General features: G+C 56.6%; 1 protein-coding gene across 1 annotated transcript in view; it reads right to left on the bottom strand.

Annotated features, from left to right (window-relative positions):
- The window catches only part of IRS2 (insulin receptor substrate 2), a 30,381-nt gene extending 12,101 nt beyond the window's left edge, over positions 1–18,280 (bottom strand). Inside the window, exon 1 of the mRNA XM_018056365.1 lies at positions 14,248–18,280. Within this exon, the coding sequence (XP_017911854.1) occupies positions 14,248–18,226 (3,979 nt within the window). The 5' untranslated portion in view covers positions 18,227–18,280. The remainder of the gene's footprint in view (positions 1–14,247) is intronic.

Genomic DNA, 19,943 nt, shown 5'->3' with positions numbered 1-19,943 from the left:
GAACCCTTGGCCCCCGGCCCCTCCTGGAGGGCCCAGGGCCGCCAGCTGTCAGACACGGAGCAGGGAGGTGCCTCCAGGTGGGAGGACCGCAGACGCGAGACGGAGGACACCCAGGCCTGTCCGGACGGCACTCAAAGGGGACCAGCTGGGAGGGCCTTGGTCACAAACCCGCTCCCCCGCCCTTCTCCCCTGGAGAGAAGGCAGAGGGCAGGAACTCAACACTCAGCCACGCCAAGACAGCTTCCCAAGCTGCTTACAGTTAAAAGAAAACGCGGGGAGGCGATCAGCTCAGTGTAAAGACATTTCTCACAGTGGAAGGAAGTGCTGACTGACAAGAACACATCCCTGGGCTCCAAAAGCTGGGCGGGAGTTCTCTACGACTCCTGGAACAGAGGCGGCCCCTACCCACCTCTTCAGGAATCGGAGTCACACCGTGACGTCCCAAGATCACACAGAGGGCCGCCCCCCAGCGGAGCACCGCGCAGAGAAGGACGCCGCGACCCAGGAGATCCCTGCTGCCTCATCACACTCCACAGCTTTACGACTCTGACACTCGCTCTGCGTGAACTAAGGTGACTCGTGTTCTCCATCGTCCGTAGAGGGCAGCTGGCCATTTAGCAATTTCTGTTTGTTGTATCGAACTGAACGTGAATGGGGCAGGCGGCTTCACGGTGTCCTGAACCGTAACTGAAAGGAACAAGAGTAAACCTCACACGTCAGACGTTTTAGACGGCTCTGACGAGACGACGCGTGAGTCCAGTTATTTCCAAGTCTACGCAAGCCGTCTGCCTGCAGGGCTGGGGAGGCAGACACCAAGAAACAGGCACAGCCCCTGGCCACATGGCCCCCACCGAGACCCCGGGCCCTGGTCACAAAACGCCCGACGCACGAACACGCAGCCTCCTGCCAGGACTCCTTACCCATCAGATTCTCTAGACTGACTTTATGAACCAGAGACACCAAGAGACCCACGCGCGTAAGCGTTTTCCTAAGATACACACTTGATAGAGAAAACGGGATTTCATCCTTCCCATCTGGGACAACGCCACGGCAGCCCCTAAGGAAAAAAATAACAGCTAATACAGATGAAAAAAATAATTAGGACGACATCGTCGCTTTTCTCTTGTTCAAATGGACAAAGTTCACTAAGACACTTCACCCAGACCATCGCTTATACATTTAAGAAACATTAAGTAAAACTCAGCCTACGTTCTAAAGACAGACTTAAACCCATGTTAAGTCCTTAAAAGTCAAGGAAGTTACAAATAACCACACACCAGTCTATGCATAGAGTGTCCGGTTTCCTCGAAGACAGGCTAAAAGGAGGGGAGGGTCTTTCCCATGGGACTCACTAGCTTTTCTTGGGCTCTGACACCCTCAGCTCCAAAATCACCCCATCAGCCCTTTCCTATTGAGGTCCCATCCCCAAGAAATACAGGGAATACTGACTTATCTATCCCTTTAGTTTCCCAGTCAGCTGAGGAAGGAAACCCATCTGCTGCAGAACCTGACCTGGGGCTCCCTACAGGACAGCACCCCTGGCGGATGGATGCCCTGGGGAGGGAGGGAGGAACTGACCCAGTTTTTCAAAGGAAGGTCCCAGGGTGCCCAGAGGACATGGAGCCCCAGGCAGCCTGAGCCTCCCAGAGCACTGCTCCCCACAGCCCGACAGAGGCTCCCCCCGGCCCGGCAAGCAGAGCCCCTTCCCCCTCGGGCGGTCCCTTTAAAAAGCAAGAACGGGGACTCGTCCTCCTTGGAGGGCCTGAGGATGAAATATCAACTAAACGCGTGTTACAAATCATAAGGCACTTTCCAGATACAGATGTATCCGTGTAGTGGGGTTCGCAGTTCTGGGGCTGAACGCGGGTGCCCTGACGCCACTGTTCACCCTGCGACATGTCCCCCTCCGCCCTCCCCACCCCAGTGACACCTCAGCGGCCTCCTTCCCCCAGAGAACTCTGGGGTCTCTCCACGTGTGATGCACCATCTTTGAGAAAGAAAGTCCAGAGGAGACACAGACCACACTAAGCGGAAGAAAAAAGATTCTACAGGGAAACGACACGAAAAGCTTTTAAACGCTTTACATGTGGCTCCAAAGCAACTACGCTTTCTGCCTGTGATGTTTAGTGGCAACACAGTCTTGCACTGGGCTCCACGCGCCACGGGCAGTTGCTCACGCCTTCTCAGCAGCCTCTGCTCTCCCCCTGCTCCCTCCCGGTCAGCTACATGGGCCTCCTTCTGGTCCTGGGGCACACCAGCGACTTTCTGCGGGGGGGCCTTTCACCCCGAGTCACTCCCTTTGCCCACAGGGACTCTCCCCATAAATATCTCCAGACCTCGCCTCCCGTTCACACTCTGCCCCCCTCTCCCTTGTTTTAGCTTCTGGAACACTTGTTATCACCTATATTACTTCACGCCCTGAACACACGTCAATATTAGATTTATTTCCTCAGTTTCAAAGGTAGGCTTGAAGATCCGGTACCTTTGGCTTTGGTGGTGGTGGTGGTGGGGTGGGGGTTGCTTTTTCTTCGTTTGTTTTTCCACTTGGAAGTCAAACCTCTTTCATTCCAGCTTGCACTCTGGTCTTTTTCAAATGGGTGAGAGAGTTTTAAAGTGCACAGCACGTCACAATCTGCATCTCTGCTCCCAGGTGGCACTGGTAATAAAGAACCTGGTCGCCAAGGCAGGAGACGTAAGAGACGTGGGTTTGATCCCTGGGTCGGGAAGACCTCCCGGAGGAGGAAATGGCAACCCACTCAGTACTCCTGCCTGGAGAATCCCGTGGACAGACGGGCCTGGCAGGCGACCGTCGATGGGGTCACAGAGAGTTGGGGACACGACTGAGTCAGCTTAGCATGTGCACGGCGAGCTGGCTGAGCTGGCTCTGAAGGCAGGAAGACCTTCCCCAGCCCCCGTCGCTCCTGCTCCCAAGCCCACCTTTCCCTCTTTCCAGGAGCCCCTGAAAGGAAGCTCCTGTCATTTGTTTGCTTGCTTTTTCAAGGGGAAAAAAAAAAGATACAACACACACTTTTTTAAAAAGGCTCAAGTCAAGGTGTGCCAAGCAGCTTCAGGAGTACCTAAAGAAAACAGAATTTGCTTAGAAACTGTCCAGACGTCTAAAAGCTGAGCAAGGTTGAAGCCTGACCTATAAATAGAATTGTGATTATGTGAAATGTTCACGGATCGTTTATGAGAAAAATATTAACTGAAATCGAAATGCTGACTCCTCACAGCCAGCCAGTAGCCCGGAACACACCGCGCACTCATGCTCGTGGCTCCGAGAGGCGGGGACAGGTGACCGGGGTGGGCGTGGGTCCAGTCGCCCCTCGCACGGACCGCAGGGGAGCGTCTCTCTCCAGCAGCAGTCATGGGCGAGCAGAGGAGACTCAGAAAGCAGGGCAAGGGGTCCCGGGACCTAGCGAAGTTTCTGGGGCTGGACAGCAAAGATAAGACGCATGGCGTGATGCTGGGAGTCGTGAGGTGAGACGGCCCAGAGCTGAGGGGATGCAGCTTGGGGCTGGGACCGCAGCAGATCAAACCTAGGGGTTCTCAGAGAAGAAAACTGGCGTGGAAACTCCACTTCCTTGGATGGACCCCAGGTGAGTGTGTGGGGCAGAGCAGGGGTGGGTGGGGCACCCTAAGTTGTGGCCCCACCAGGGTTTCCAGCAAAGGGCACCTGCAGACCCAGCAGCGACGGTCCATCCTGCGTCTCTGGCCAAGAACGGCTCAAGCAGGAGAGCAAAGATGAACTCTGAGCATCCCAGCTGAGTGGTGAAGATGCATGCTCATCACCCAGAATTATTCTAGGGGCTGAATGAAATGCTCCACGCCAGGGAAACGTGGGTATTTTACTAGGGTGCATATTTCATTCGGAACCAAGTCTGTTCATAAACCAGCAAGACCCACAGGCTAAACTGCTCCTGGCAAGAGGCAAGAACTAAAGCGGCATTCAGTTGTCCCTGATTCTGCGTCTTGACAGCTCTGATAGGATCCTCAACACCGGAACATCTATCCACTTGGAAGCTACATGAACTTTCACCTTGGAAAGAAAATGCTCATTTCAAACAGCTGTCAAAATAAATGAAATTGAAAGAATGTTTCAAAATCCATGAATGCTATTTATAGGAGTGTGTTGATATTTCATGTTGAATATATTCACATCATTCACTATTAAAGTTTTTTTTTTGTTTGTTTAATAAACCAGTTAAGGTGGGTTTTCTGAAACTGACTGAGCTAAACATCCACCCGTTTTATAATATTCGAACGAAGAAACAGATTCTGCAGTTTTGCTACTAAGACATTTTGTGAAAATCCATCTAAATATTTTCAACTGAGCTGTACATTTATTACCAGTTTAACTGGTGAAGTAAGAAGAGTTCTTTGTAGTAGTTTCGCCAAGCCGATTTGATAGAAATATTTGATCAGATACTTGTTTTTTAAATTTGGTTATGAGTATAACTGAGCTTATGAGTTAAGGGCATATGAGCAGTTGATGGCTTTGTTTCTGTTTCACTTGCGTAACATGGCAAGCGTTATTTTAGGTCTCTTTCACGCTGGAAAACAACTTTAAAAAAGTACCTGCAACAGGTGAGAGGCTTCCCTGGTGGCTCAGACAGTAAAAGCATCTGCCTGCAATGCGGGGAACCCGGGTTCAATCCCTGGGTTGGGAAGCTCCCCTGGAGAAAGCAATGGCAACCCACTCCAGTATTCTTGCCTGGAAAACCCCATGGACAGAGGAGCCTGGCGGGCTACAGTCCATGGGGTCCCAAAGAGTTGGACACGACTGAGCGACTTCATTTCACTTCATATAAGAATAGAACGGTAGCATGGCACCACCACAGATCACATTAACAATTCATCTTTGAAAAAACGCAGGCAGGCCGTGGCATAAGAAACGGACCCCGTTCCCCTTCTAGGAGTTCCCGTCCTCTTAGCAGCTCAGGGGTCCTGAGCTGTACCACCCCATCCCTCACCTTCAAACAAAGTCAACCTGCACCTCAGCCTCTGACGCACTCCCTGTTCAATCCTGCTTATTGCCTGGAGTTTCCAGAGCACCACCTGCAAAGTCTTTAAATTTAGGGAGAGCACCCTGGCCTAATTTCAAAACTTCTCCCCCACCTCTCAATTCCCCCATCATCCATCCATCCACCCACCCACCGCAGGCTCTGGAAGCCCTACGACAGGGAAGCAGCAGGGGCCGCGTGGGGCCTCTGCTGGGCCTGGCAGGCCAGGGTGTGTCCCTCCCAGGGCAGGTCGGGGCTTCTCCACGGTGGGACATGGCCACTGAGCTCAGCCTCTACGTTCAGTGGCTTTCCAGCACCAGCACCCAGCCAGGCAGCCAGCGCTTCGTCCCAGGTCCTTGCAGGAGGACATTTTCAGGGGAGGCGTCAGACCTCCTCCAGGGAGATGCTGCGGCTTTAACTTGCATCTTGATTCCCATCCACTTTCCACCTAACTGGGGAAGTGCTCCCCAGAGCCAACGCCCCAAGACAGGGCCCCTGAACTCGGCTTCCGTCTGACCCCAAGGGGCAGTTTCATCACTCCATTCACTCCAGGCCTGTTTACCCCGCGCCGGCCACAGCGACGCTGCGGGAATCGCTGGTGCACACGCTCCTGATGGCAGGCACCTGACCCCCAGGCTGCATCTGCCAGGAAGGAAGTGGTCTCTGCTCGATGCTGTTGAGACTGACAGCTCGTGTAAACACGGCCCTGGACCACTCCCCAGGGGATAAGGCCAAAGAGCCCCGACTACACTTTCTTCCGGGCATGGAGAGCTGCTGTGGGCACCGTTACACATGTTTACATCTTCCTTTCTGCCGTTTGAAGGGGGCTCGGAGTCACCCCTCAGGAAGGCAGTGCCTTTTGAAAATTCATGTCTCATCCTGTAACAATGAAGGTAAGTAAATACATTTTTTTCCACAAAAAAAAAGAAAAAGAAGATCTCAAAAACAACAAGGGCACTGGTGAAATGATCCCTTCTGGAGAAGATCACCACTTAGCCCCACTGAGGAGTTACTTACGGGTCCTCAGGCAAATTCTAAAATTGCTCATTTTCGGACAGACTCATCATCCGAGACAGTGATGACTCAGTTCTTAGGAAACTGCTAATGGACTTACCCGTAATGAGGAGTAAATGATATTTCACTTAGAAAAGGAATGCATCTCAAGCACCCCTCACGGAACGACGGAGACCCCAGACCCACTAATGGTGGCTCAGTGGACCAGGGTGACCCACCGACGAAGAAGAACCTACAATTCCCCAGATCGTAGAGGCCTTTTGATCTAAATTACCCCAAGAACGTTCTTTCTTCCTTCTCTCTTTTTTCTTACAAGGAAGCACATGAGTTTGACTGACCGCCGAGCCCTTGCCCTCTGCACCCCCGGGAGACGCTGCCCACGTGGGTGTTGGGCCATCACCCTGATTCCAGGCTGCTTCCTCATCTACGTGTTTCTGCTTTCTCTGCTTCTGTCCACCATCACACCTCGCAGCGCATGCAGGAAGCAATTTCCTGAGAGGCTCCAAAACAAAAAAGACTAGTAAATAGCACTTCTACCGACAACACATCATTCCAGAGGGGGCAGGCCGTGTCAGAGAGCAAGGTCTTCATCACCACACAGAGGCCCGCAGAGACACAGAACATCCCATTCCTTCCTGAGAATGTTTACAAACATCTCTACAACTAATTAAATCAGTGACCTTGCAGAAGACGCCCACCTCCCCCGCCTGTTTTCACAACCTTCAAATGAGTTTCATCAGACCTGAGGGTTCTCCACCCCTTTTCCTCAAAATGACCTTGGATCTTTTTTTTTTTTTTTCCTGCTTGTCACCACACTGTGTGGAGAGAGTTCTCAAGCATTTGCAAGGGGGAGGTATCTTATCAGGTATAATACACAGTTTGTTTCATGAAAACAAAGATAGCTGAGAAATATAAGTGTCCACTCTGCAGGTCACTGGAAGTCCAGGAAGACAGCCTGGGATCCCCAGAACAGATGACCAACCAACAGTCTGATTCAACTCTGAAATCCACCAACACCACCAGAGCCTTGAAAATAATATTGAATCCTGAGCTCTTCAACCTAGCAGGTGTGGAAACCAGTTTAAAAAATAAGGGAGCTTTCTGAAACTAACACAGCATTATCAGTCAATTACAGACCAACAAAAGTGTAAAAAAAAAATTTAATACATTAAAAAAAATGAGGGTGCTTTCCTTTACCATCCAGTCTTCCTGCCTAGCTGTCCCCATCTTACTTTGAATGAATAATGTGTGGAAGGAAAGACAGGGAGATTCAGTAGGCAGCACCAAGTGAAACCACCACCCAGCTGTCAACTTGAAAGCTGCCTGAGGCGAGTCTACAGAAAATCCCAAGATCACTATGGCACATGAACTTCCCAGTCAGTGAGTGTGTAGGGCCTGCAGAAGACGGGATACACTGGCCGGGAGTCAGGTGGTAAGACGGCATCTTTGTGAGGTTCAACCCACCACCGCCCTTCCTGGCTCAGGGATTCCGAGACAGGTTGCTGGGACTCTCTGAGCTGCAGGCTCCTTAGTCCAAAAACAGGGACCCAGGCAGCTCTGCTCTGAGGTAGGGCTTTTGGAGTATCACGTGAGACTCTAGGTATCAAAACCTCTGAATACTATAAAGTGACAAAAAGCCTACTCTTTGAATTTTAAACACTTCTTTTGGCTGAAAGGGGAGAGAGGGAGGGACATGCAATTATCTTTCAGCACTGACCAGGATAACGGTTGCATTTTCATCATCTCAGCTTCCAGTAGCATTCTTTCAGCCTTATTCACTGCTCTTCACGTTTGGGGGATTACTAGTTACACTTATAATTTGGAGGCAAAAAAATGGGCAGATGTAAACATGGACTTTTGAATTTGCATTGCAAAAGTACCAGGTCACGTTTATAAATATTAAAGATTATTCATTGATTCTATGCAAAAATATAAGTCATTATTAGATATACATATGGATTTTAAGGTAATTATTAAAATCACTAATATAATGAACTGTATATAGTACCTATTTTTTTCACATTGAAAGAACTGGAATTTAACACTGTACTATAGTAATTCACTCAAGTGTCTGCACCAATACCTAATGGGCAGACTAAAGTCACAGTCAACACTGTAGGTGTGCTTGAGGTATAGAGCTTTAGCATGATTAGAGAACATTATTATTCAGCACTGGAGCTTGAATTGTGAAAAAAAATCCACATCAAGCCTCTTGGAGCACAACTGGATGAAAAATTATGAAACTAAACCCATATACGCACACACACGTCACCCCCAAATAATTTTTATAGAAAGTTTGGTACTCTTTAATTAAAACTGATACTAAAAAGCCCAGTGTTTACCAAATGCTATGCAGGTAATCATTTTTTAATGTGTGTTGTAGGCCACCATATTTGACCAAATATTCAAAATTAAGTACCATAAGCAAAGAATATTTTCTAAGTCCTGTCTATCGGCATAAATACCACACCTGGCATGAGAGCACAGGGCCGCGTTTAGAGACACCTTTGCCTGATCGACTTTTAAAAAAGTCTCCAGACAGGTAAAAGTCACTTGATACACACTTAACATTTCCTAATCCAACAGAAAAGAAATCAGAACCGCTGACTCGACTATTACAACACTTGTAAACACGCAGCCTACAAATTTTAACCCAATTACATTTCAGCCGAATTCAATGAATTCCATTCTGATGCAATGAATTCAATTAAATGAGACCCCTACCCCCAGCCCACCCTGCAGGCACACAGAGCGAACGCTCGTTTCCAACAGGGGCTCTAGCTCTCCCTGTCCACACTTTCTTCTCTGCTCTTTAATCCCACGCACAGTTAATGCAAGTCTGTGCCAGCCAGCCAGAAAGACATGGGAGAGTCAGGAGCAATTACCAGCCTCAGCATCTCCTCCACCTTGACTGATGACTTCACCAGTTCTCTCCAGAAACAATCGTACAAATGTATTGTATACGAGCTCTGTCTACAATATTCAACCTTGAGTGATTCAGAATAATCGCTGCCGTCTTGAAGAACGCATCCAAACTGATGAACGTAACATAGAAAGAATCTCTGCACTGAAATGTGAAGAGCGCTGTTCTCAGGAAACCTACAACCTGATCGGTAACAGGCTTATAACCACTGATTTTGCAGGTTCAGAAAATTGTTCAGCGGATGAAAAACACCAGCATTAAAAGCCTTCCCCAACTTGTATGGGAAAACATTCTACTTGTGTCTGCAGTAGCTGAAGTCTACTGAAACTCAGCTATTACAGGGGCCCTGGTGAAGACCCAGCTGTTGGGGCACGACACCATGGCCTCCTTCCCGCTTAGTTTTTCCCCTACTCTGTGCACTTGGCAAAGCAGATAAAAGAGTCAGGGCGCATTTTCCCTTAAGCTTCTAAGGCGAAACGGGAACACTTGATTCTACCCCAAAAAAGCAAAACAAAAAATCCCTCTCCCCCTGCCAAATCCGATGCCAAAAGCTACCTGGCTCTCGGAACTCCGCTGCTACAGAAGATGCATTAGTGGGGATTTAACAGAAAAGCCATCATCCTCGTGCTGGTCCTAAACCTTTCGCAAGTTCTTCTCAGAAAGAGACTCGTTTTAATACTAAGGTCTAAAGAAAATAAAGTATTAATTATCGATTAAAAGTCCTTTTCAGGAGGGTGGCGGGCCCATGGAGGAATGAAAGGATCAAACCCTGGAGGCTTTCCTGACCAGCTGGGACAGCCGGACCAAAACCAGTGCAGGTGTGGCCGCGCTCACGGAGTCAACTCCGAGAAGCCAAGTCCCCGGCCGACAGTGATGACTCAGCAGCTAAAAGTCTCAGGGATCCCTCTTTCTCTTGATGCTCCCGTGATGAAGGGCCAACACTGTCAGTATGAGAAACCTACATTCCAGTTACACATTTTCACCTTGCCAATCTCTCTTAATATATGGCCACATCATAAAAGGTCATCAGAAAGTGCCGTCCTGATACAGTTTCAGGATTAGAATGCTATTTTCCTTCGAGGTTACTCTACTACGTAATTTAAAACACTACTATGTGACAATTGATAATTATCTATGGAAAAGAAAAACACTCCAGTGAAACAGAGTCGGGAGAAAACAAAGGCTCTCAGAGACTGCAGTGAAACCAAACAGAAGAGGCCTGCATTTCTCAGGAAGGTACTGGCTCCACGTTCAGACAACTATGAGGATTTGGGGTTTTGTTTTTAATTGAAGAACACACATCGACAGAAGTGTCTTTCCTGCGCATACTCACGGTTTCAAGGTAGTAAGTATCAACAGCATCGCGGGATTTATTGGCATTCTTCTTTAGAGGAGCCGAAGCTCCCTGGATGTGGACAAGCTCCCGGACAGAGAAAGTGAGATAGAGGGACTCGTCTCTTACGTGACTCACCGAGATCAGCAACTAGAAACCTGGTTTCCTGATTCCTGGGTTGGTGTTCACACACTCTGCCTCCTTTTCCGAAGTACTATTTTGGTAAAGGTTTCTCTTTCAATAAAGGAACTAGAACAAGTCACGTGACTTTCATTCAGGAAAGTCTGTGTGTATCAGCACCTTAGTTGCCTGCTCCTGCGAACAGGGTGGGAGCCGGGCACACGATTGGCTTATTACGATAAGAGCCGGCCAACCAAAGCGGAAAAGCAAGCACCACAGAGAAAATAAAGTCTGTGTGGTTTGTCAAGCCATCTCCTTGGAGTTCTAAAAATATTCAGGTCCCCTGCTTGAAGACTTCAACAGACAACACTTTTAAACATAAATGGTGATGGTGTTGCTCTCTTATCCCACGATTCTTTCTGTGGGATGTGAATAAATAGTCCTTTTATCAAACAAATTTAAATACAGATGCTTTCAGGGTAATTCTTATCTAATCCGCCTTGTACATACACACACACCAATTTTAGAACAAAAACCTCACCAAAGAGGAATACTAAAATAGCATAGCTTACAGTATAGGACAATCTATAATCCTAACAACCAAACATACAAAGTTAATTTTTAAAAGCGGCTTGAATGCTCAGTAAATTCCGCAGGAGCATGTCTGCTCCCAAACAACACGGTAAAGATGGCTTAGACTTTTCCACAGACACACCCACAAAACACAGAACAAGCACCTTCTCCCTGCTCCCAAGTGAGAGGCATAATTTAGAGTTAAATTTTCAACTTCTGTGGACGACCTACGGAAACATAAACACATGTCTGGGTGTCGGGACACAACTGAGCGACTGAACTGAACTGAACTTTTTAATTGGTCCCAGCACTGAAACTCCGCCCCCAGCCCCAATTCTACTGCAACCAACCAATCAGCAAGCCCGTTACTGGAACCTTAACTCTTTGTCACCGCTTATCCAAACGCCAAACGCTACCCAAGCGACCCCGAATAATGCCAACTCCGTGGAGCTCGTGGAGTTTTTCCACACACAACCCGAGGAACTGGGTGTGGAAACACAGCCCCTTCTGAGGGTCAGAGCATGCACCCAATGACTCAGGAAGCTCACTTTCCGTTTTATCTTCAAAGAAATGCTTTGCAAGTCTTCCCTCCATAAATCATGTTCTCAAAAAACACTTATCTCCTGTGAACTTTTTATTTCTGAGCATCACAAACCAATGTCTCTGCACAAACAAGAGTTAAATAAAGGTGGATTCAAGGTTTCCCGACAGTCCCTTTCTGGCTCCACAGAACACAATTAAGCTTCCCCCCCCTCCTCGTTAATTAAAATGAGACCCTCCTCTTTCCTCGTCCGCTGTTCTCTGTGCTCAAATTAGCCTACTAGAAATCCATTTAGCGTGTAGGCCTTTTTGAAAGAAAGGAGGAAAAAAAAAATGGTTTGGACACAATGGATCAATTGTAGTTATCTATTTTGTTTAAAAATAGTCTTTTTCCGTTCTTAAGAGGGTGTTTACCGTAACACCCACAGAGACTTTGGACAAACAGCAATCCAAAGTGATTTCAGTGACCACAGAACTTACAAACAGCTTTGATTTCAGAGCCCTGAATCCTACAGGTTGAGAAGAATGTTATACCGGTGGGAAATCGGGAACAAAGCAAGGCACACCAGGCCTCTCACTAAACTCATCTCTTGCAGTTTAAAGTTTTCCCTCATCTGAAAAGGGCATTATATCAGCCGTGAATCACGTTTCTGAATGTATCTACTTTATCCGAAAGGCCTTGGATTCTTTCAGGCCCGGAGGCACACATCCCGGCTCACTGTTCCCCTTGCGGCGAGAACCGCCTCCCAGGGCCCTCCTCAATCCAGTCCGGGTTTTTCCTGCCTGCTCCACCAGAGGCTGTAAAAGGTGTTGTGTTCTCAGGCTGTTTTTTCTGATGAGAATCAGATTTCAGCAAGATGTACTTCGGTGTTCACTATGGTCTGTACCCCTTCCTGTGCGTGCGGATTTTTCCCCCAGTCAAGTCTACTTAGACTGCTGTGTTTATCTGGCCTGTGTCTTGGATGGCACCTAATAATCCTTCAACTCCCAGACACGCCAGCAATTCTTCAGATGCACCTGTAGGGCTTAAGTGCCTCCAAGAAAAGCGACCTTCAGCTGAGCGTCACCATTTACGGGGCACATCCTGACGGCTTCCAACTGGCGTCATTAAATGCCAAAGGGCCGTGTCCCTGAGAGGTCACCGTGCCTCTTTTCATCCTGTAGTCCATGATTTTAGGAAAAAAAAGCAGTTGCTTTTCCTCTATTGTATGAGAATAACAGGGTATCCAGCTGTAACTACAGCTATAACTTTTTTTTTTCTTCTTTAAATTTATTTTTATTGGGAGGATAATGGCTTTACAATGTTGCGTTGGTATCTGCCATACATCAACAGGAATTGGCCACAGGTGTACATATGTCCCCACCCCTCTTGAACCCAGCTGTAACTTTAAATCCCATGGATGTGAGGAAACACATGCTGAATTTACCCCACATCAGATGCGTCTGTTTGCTTTCAGAACACAAGGTGTACAGATCCCCAAGCTGTGTCCATCATTACCCTGTAACCCCAGCAGACTGCTGACCTCAGGCCAGCATCTGAGCACCGTTCACTACTCTCCTCTGCGGTTCCCACAGCGCCTCTATCTTCCTGCAAGGAAGAAGCTATAAAATTAAGAAACTCTTTGAGCCCACCGTCCTCTCCTCTCCCTGGTCATTCAGGGGCTGAGACAACCAGGTCAAGGCAAGCACACCTCTGTCCTTGCCAATCTGTGAGGAGACAGGGAGGGACAGCACTGGGCACCCCGTGACTACTCCTGAAAAGTCCCATGTGGTCATCTTTCACTGTCTTCTCTGAGGCCCAGATTCTCATCACCTGGGCAACCGGGAAAATGCTGGCGCCTGGGCTCCGCCCACTGGCCGCTTTCCTTGACTGCGGCTGACCCCACAGGTCATTTCTCAGACCTGCTCCAGCAGTCTAACTGGGACAAGTGCCCCCAACTCCACCCCCAGCCAGGGCCCCCCGACCAGCAGCACCAGCGCAGCAGGGGAACTTCTTAGGAAGGCACACTGGGAGCCACATCCCAGACCCACCTCATGGGGCCACCCAGCCTGGCCAGCCCCGCCTCAGACTCTCCAGGTGACCCCCAGGTGGGCTCAAGCTCCAGAGCGGGTTTAAGCAGCGTTACCCTTTCAGCCCCCTAGAGAACGGGCACGCCTCTGGTGGAAAAGCTCTTCTGGTCCCCATGTAAACTTGAAATGGCTCAGGGCTCCCTGCAACCGCCAGCCAAAATGGATGCTAGTTTCCTAAACAACTTTGGGGCCTGTTTTTATAAACTTTGAGGCTCAGCAAAAATCAGCCCGTCCAGGCTCCAGGAAAACAAAGAGAAAGGTGACGTCTGCAGGCCTGGGAGCCGCCAGCGGCCTGTCCCTCCAAGTGGAGGTTTCCCACCTCACAAATGGGAGGACCCCCCTGGGCCACGTCCTGGGGGGAGTGGCTGACCTGCTCCCCCCAGCCCCGCCCCGCGCCCCCCCCCCCCAGGTGTTCACAGACGGGAAGAGGAGGGGGGCTGTGGAGCCAAAGAAAGCAGGTCTGCCTCCCTGGTCGGAAGACTCACTGTTTAACTCAAAGACAACTTGAGCGCTCTGGCGAGGTCTTTGGGGAAAGACAGGGACTGGCCCAAAGGCAAAAAAAAAGCGAGAGCCCTGCGCCGGAACGTGGGCACCGAGGTCAAGGCACCCCCGAAGGGAAGCGGCTTCTAGCCGTCCCGCCTGCCCACCCTCCTCCCGCCCCGGGCCCTCACCTTTCACCACCGTGGCCTCCTTCAGGTGATGCGTCAAGAAGTCGATGCTGGCGTAGGCGTTGGCCGCGGGCAGGGCGCCAGGGCCCGGCCCTCCGCACACCGCGGCAGGGCTGCCGGCGCCCACGGCGCTGATGAGACCCCCGAGGCTCCGGGTGCGGCCCCAGGCGCTCCTGTCGCCCGTCTGCGCGTGCGGGTGCTGCTGCAGGGGCGGCGACAGCCCCGGCTCGTCCCTCACGTCGATGGCGATGTAGTTGAGGCCGTTCTGGAAGCCGGTGGAGGTCTCCCGGCGCATCGGTGAGCTGGTGCCCCCGGGACAGCCGACCAGGCCGCCGCCGGGCTGAGCCGGCGTCCAGGCCCGCGCCTGCTGAGGTGTCGGGGGGGGCAACTGGCGGGGCGACGAGGGGGGCTCATCGCACCCACCCAGGATGCCGCTGCTGCCCCCGCCGCCGCCTCCTTCGCTGCCTTTCCTGAGAGAGACGTTCTCCACCGAGGCCGAGTTGTGACGCTTGGGGGTGTGAGCGAAGGACGGGGACACGGGGGTCACAGTGGTGGTCGAGGAGAAGGTCTCGGAGCTGTGGCGGCGGCGGCCCCCCTGCGGGTCCGCGCGGATGACCTTGGCCCCCCGGTGCGGGTCTGGGGGCTGGCCGGCCTGCAGGAAGGCCTCGACCCCCGACACCTGATCCATGAGGCTCAGCCTCTTGAGGCCTGACACCGGGCTGCTCACGCGGGCACCGTCGGGCTTTGGGGGCGCCACAATTGGTTGTGGCGGGGTGGCGGCCACGCCAAAGGCCATCTCGGTGTAGTCACCGTTGTCCCCCGTGTCCGAGGACAAAGAGGAGGCCGCGCCCGGGCCCTTGGAGGCGGGTGCCGCAGGCAGGCGGTACAGCTCGCCTGGCGGGGGCGGCGGCGGCGGCGGCTGCAGGGCCGAGGAGGGGGCGGCCGGGCGCGGGGGCAGCGGCGGGTACACGGAGGCCTCGGGGGACAACAGGGCGTCCAAGGAGCCTACGGGGTCCCGGCCCTGGGCGCCCGGCTGCGGCGACTTAGGCGAGCTGAAGTCGAGGTTCATGTAGTCGGAGAGCGGGGAGCGCTGCCGGCTGTCCCCGCTCGTGCCCGGGGTGCCAGAGCCCAGGGACGAGGCCGGGCTGCTGGCGGACAACAGCGAGGACGACGAGGCGGCCGAGGCCAGGAGTGGGGGCGCGGGCGGCGACAGGCGCGCGCCGGCCTCCCCGAAGTCGATGTTGATGTACTCGCCTGGACTCCTGGGCTCGGGGGGCAGCGGGTACTCGTGCATGCGGGGCAGGGCCGGCAGCCCCTCCAGGGACAGGCGCGTGGGCCTCACTGCCCGGCAGCGCTGGGCCAGGAAGCCGTCGGGGCGGCTGCCTCCGCCACCGCCGAGCCTCCCGGGAGAAGGCACGGCGGGATGAGGGGGCGGGGGGTGGCCGCTGCCAGCCGCCGCGGCCGGGAAGGCACTGGCCGGCTGCGCGGGGCCGGGGGCCGGCTCCAGCTGCTCCTCCTCCAGGACCCGGCCCACAGGCGAGCTCATGAGCACGTACTGGTCGCTGTCGCCGTGGCAGGCGTGGGGGGCCTTGTAGGAGCGGGGCAGAGAGCTGTAGCAGTAGCCGGGCATGCCCCGCGGCGTCTCCCCCGCGGCCGAGAAGAAGTCGGGCGGGGTGCCCGTGGTGCCCGCGTCGCTGGGGGACATGTTGAGGTAGTCCCCGTTGGGCAGCAGCTTGCCGTCGGCGCTCTCCATGGACAGCTTGGAACCACACCACATGCGCATGTACCCGCTGTCCTCGGGGGAGCTCTCGGCCGGGGAGCCGGTCTTGTAGCCGCCCGCAGTGCCCGGGAAAGCCCTGCCGGCCGCCGACGCGGGCGTGGGCACCGCGGCCCCCGCAGGGGGCAAGGCGGCGGGTGCGGCGCGCGGCTGCAAGATCTGCTTCGGGGCCGACACGCTGGTGGGGCTCATGGGCATGTAGTCGTCGCCCTTGCAGCTCCCGCTGCCCGTCCCCAGGAGGGCCACGCCTGGGGTCATGGGCACGTAGCCGTCGTCCGTGCCCAGGTTACTGCTGGAGCTGCGGTGCGAGCCGATCTCGATGTCGCCGTAGTCCTCAGGGTACGGGTGGTAGGCCACTTTGGGAGAAGACGCGGGGCAGGATGGGCACAGGCGGCCGGAGCTGCCCGAGAAGGTGGCCCGCATCAAGGTGTACTCATCCAGGGACGCGGAGGACGGCTGGGGCGCGGGCCGCTGCCGGGCAGGCGTGGTCAGCGAGTAAGTCCGCTTTCTCAGCCCTCGGTCCAAGTCTGGGGCGCCATCCCCGGAGACCCTGCGGTAGGCGCGGCCGCCGCAGTGGCTCAGCGGCCGCTCCATGGTCATGTAGCCGTACAGCTCGCCCGCGCTGCCGTCCCGCGCCGGGGGCGTCTCAGCTATGGACTCGGGCGTGTTGCTCCGGTGGCCGCAGTAGACCCTCAGGTCCCCGGGGCTGGAGCCATACTCGTCCAAGGACATGAAGCCGGGGTCGCTGGGGGAGCCCGAGGCCGAGGCGCTGCCGCTGGAGGGGCGCTGGGGGTGCAGGGGGTGCTGCAGGTGCGGGTGCGGGCCGGGGGGCGGCGGGTAGGAGCCCGAGCCGTGCCCGCTGCTGGACGACAGGCTGCCGGGGCTGGTAGCCGCCGGGGGCGAGTGCGCCACGGGCATGGACATGGAGCGGCTGTGCTGCAGGCCGCCCCCTGCCGGCGCCAGCGCCGTCTTGCCCGCGCGGCCGCCGCTCAGCGTGTGCGAGCGGCTCAGGGGCGCGCGCACCGGGCCCGGGCTCAGGGGGCTGCCCGCCGCCGCCCCGGCCCCCGCCCCCGCCCCCGCCCCCGCCGCGGCGCCGCCGTCGCCCTCGCTGGCTGTGCGCACCCGGCACGCGCTGCACTTGGCGGCGGGCGGGGTGGCAGCCAGGCTGTCGGTGCGCGAGCGGCGCACCAGTCCCGTCTGGCTCGGGGGCAGGTTGACCAAGTGGTGGTGGCGGCGCGCTCCAGGCACGCTGATGGGGTGCGTGGCCGACGAGCCGGACGACTGGCTCTTGCTGCGCGGCCGGAACTCGAAGAGCTCCTTGAGCGCCTTCATGGCCTCCAGGATGGTCTCGTGGATGTTCTGCGCCACCACCGAGTCGTCCGCCTGCATCCACAGCTCGCCGGGGCCCGTCACGGCCGAGCGGCCCACCTCGATGAAGAAGAAGCTGTCCGAGTGGCCGCAGCGGCGGATGCTCATGAGCTGCAGCGTCACCGACGGCTGCTCGCAGTTGAGCTTCACGAAGCCGATGGTGCGCGCCGACAGGCACAGGCGGTACACGCCCGTCAGGTTCTTGCTCTGGCCCAGGCCCTTGGGCTTCAGGTTTACCTGCCACACCTCGCGGTAGGCGGCCGTGGCGGGCGCCACCAGCCCGTAGCTGTCATCGGCCGCGGCGGCGCCCGCCGAGCCGCCCAGGGCGCCGGGCAGGGAGGCGCTGCAGGACCCGGAGGTGGCGGCGGCGGCGGGGGGCGCGTCGCCGGCGCCCGCGCGGCCCTCGCTGACCAGGTCGGTGAGCGCGCGGTACCAGCCCTCCTGCTCCTGCTCGTTCTCGGCGGCCACGGCGAAGTACTCGTCCTTGGTGTAGAGGGCGATCAGGTACTTGTGCTTGGCGTCGGCGCGCTTGTTGATGTTCAGGCAGCAGTCGAGCGCGATGACCCGCTTCGGGGCGCCCGCCTTGCTCCGCCACTTCTTCTCGCTCTCGTAGTACTCGAGCCGCGGCGGCTGCGGCGCCGGGCCTCCGCCCGCGCCCGCCTCGTCGCCGCCCGCGCCGGGCCCGCGCAGCACGAAGAAGCGCTTGTGGCCGTGCTTCTGCTTGCGCAGGTAGCCGCACTTGCGCACGCTGTGGTTGTTGTTGTTGTTGTTGTTATTGAGGTTGGGGCCGTCCCCGCCCGCCGGCCCGGGGGGCCCGTGCTCCGGCGGGCTCGCCATCGCGGGCGCTTCAGGCCGCGCAGCCCGGCCCGGCTTGGAGGGGCCGGGGGCGGGGCTGGGGGTCGGGGGGGGGGGCGGAGTGCAGGGGGGCGCGGGCGGCTCCCCACCACCCCCTGCTCGCCCGCCGGAGCCCGCGTCCCTCGGGCCCAGGAGGTGGGGAAGGTTCGGCACGGGAGGCCCCGCGGGGGCAGGCACCCGTGCGGTGGCGCAGCGCCCTCCGCGATCCGGGGCCCCAGAAGGTGCCCGGCGCGGGCGGTGGCTGCCGCCCCCCCGCCTTCCCCGCGGCCCGGCTTGCCCGCGGCCGCTGCCTCCCGGGCTCTCGGGCGGCGCCTGGGGGACGCGCTGGCTGGGCCGAGAGTCGGGGTCCCCGAGCCGCGGGGCCGAGCCTACGGCGCGCGCGGCCGAATGGGTCCCGCCGCCGCGCTGCGCTCCGGGGTGCCGGGGTGTGCCCGGGGACTCGGGGTCCGCGCCGCCGCCGCCGGGGCTGCCGCTGCCGCCGCCGCCGCTGCTACTGCCGCTGCCAACGGCGACCCGGGCTCGTCGCGGTCCCCGCCGCACAGTGAGTAACACATCGCGCACCGAGTGACTGAACTAAGAAGAGCAAAACAACATGTGACTCGCCGTTACGCAGGCACACACGGCGCGGCCGCCCCGCCCCGCCGCCCGCATTGGCGCCGCGCCCCCCGACGGACGGCGCGCGCGGCCAATGGGCGCGGGCCGCGGGGAGGGCGGGCCGCGCGTCCCCACCCCGCCCCCCTTTCTCCCGGGGCCGCGTTTCCCGCCGTCCCCTCCCCCGCCCCCTCCCGCGGGGGGCCCGGGCCGGGGCGGGGCGCGGCGGGGCGGGGGCGGCCGGGCCTCATTAATCAGAGGCTCGTTGCGGAGGCCGGCGGAGGAGATGCCACCCAGGGCGGGAAAAGGGGCGCGCGGGAGGGGCGGGGGCCGGCCGCCGCGCGCAGGGCCCGGCCCTCCCGCCTTTGACTCAATTAATTGGGCTCGGAGCTTCCGCCGGGGAGGGGACGCTGCAGGGGGCGGGGGCCGACCGAGATCAAGGGGCAAGACCGCCAGCCCGGGCTCGGGGCCTGGGAGGGGGCGGTGGCACCCCCCCCACCCCCGGGCCTCGCACCGCCTCGCCGCCGCCTCACTGGCTGGGGCCTGGAGGAGGCAGTGAACTCGGCTGCCCCCTCGAAATTCCGTCCGCTCGCAGCACACACTTCGGCGCGCGGATCCGGTGCCCGGGCTGGGGGTGGGCGCGCGCCCCCACCACCACCACCCCCGCCTCTGCGGGTTCGCGCCAGGGTGGTTCCCTTGGTGCCCGGCCCGCGGCTTGTTTACGAGCATCCCATTAGTCACCGGTGAGCTCAGGATCGATAGCAGCTTCTAGCCCCTTCCTGGAAGGGGAACCGTGGTCGGCAAGGGGCGCGGATGGGGGCGCCCCCAGCCCCGGGCCGCGCGGGCCCCAGGCGCTCCCGGGGTCCCACCGCTCAGGGCTGCCCTTCCCCCGCACCCGATCGTGGGCCCTTTCCGGGGCGTCATCAGCGCCATTCACTTGCATGTTCTCGGGAAGTTGAAATCGTCTGTTTAGATGTAACAGGAGAAAGGGGAGGGCGAGCAGGCGGAGAAGACTGCAGTATCCATCGTGCCGGGAAGAGGGCGGGCTCCGGCAAGCCGAGCCGGGTCCCCGCGGCCGGCCAGCACCCCGCCGACCGCCGGCCCCGCG

The sequence above is a fragment of the Capra hircus genome, chromosome 12 (assembly GCF_001704415.2).
Source record: "Capra hircus breed San Clemente chromosome 12, ASM170441v1, whole genome shotgun sequence".
In the NCBI taxonomy this organism is placed as follows: Eukaryota; Metazoa; Chordata; class Mammalia; order Artiodactyla; family Bovidae; genus Capra; species Capra hircus.
Note: the sequence above shows the minus strand (reverse complement) of the source record. Positions and strands in the feature narration are given on the sequence as shown.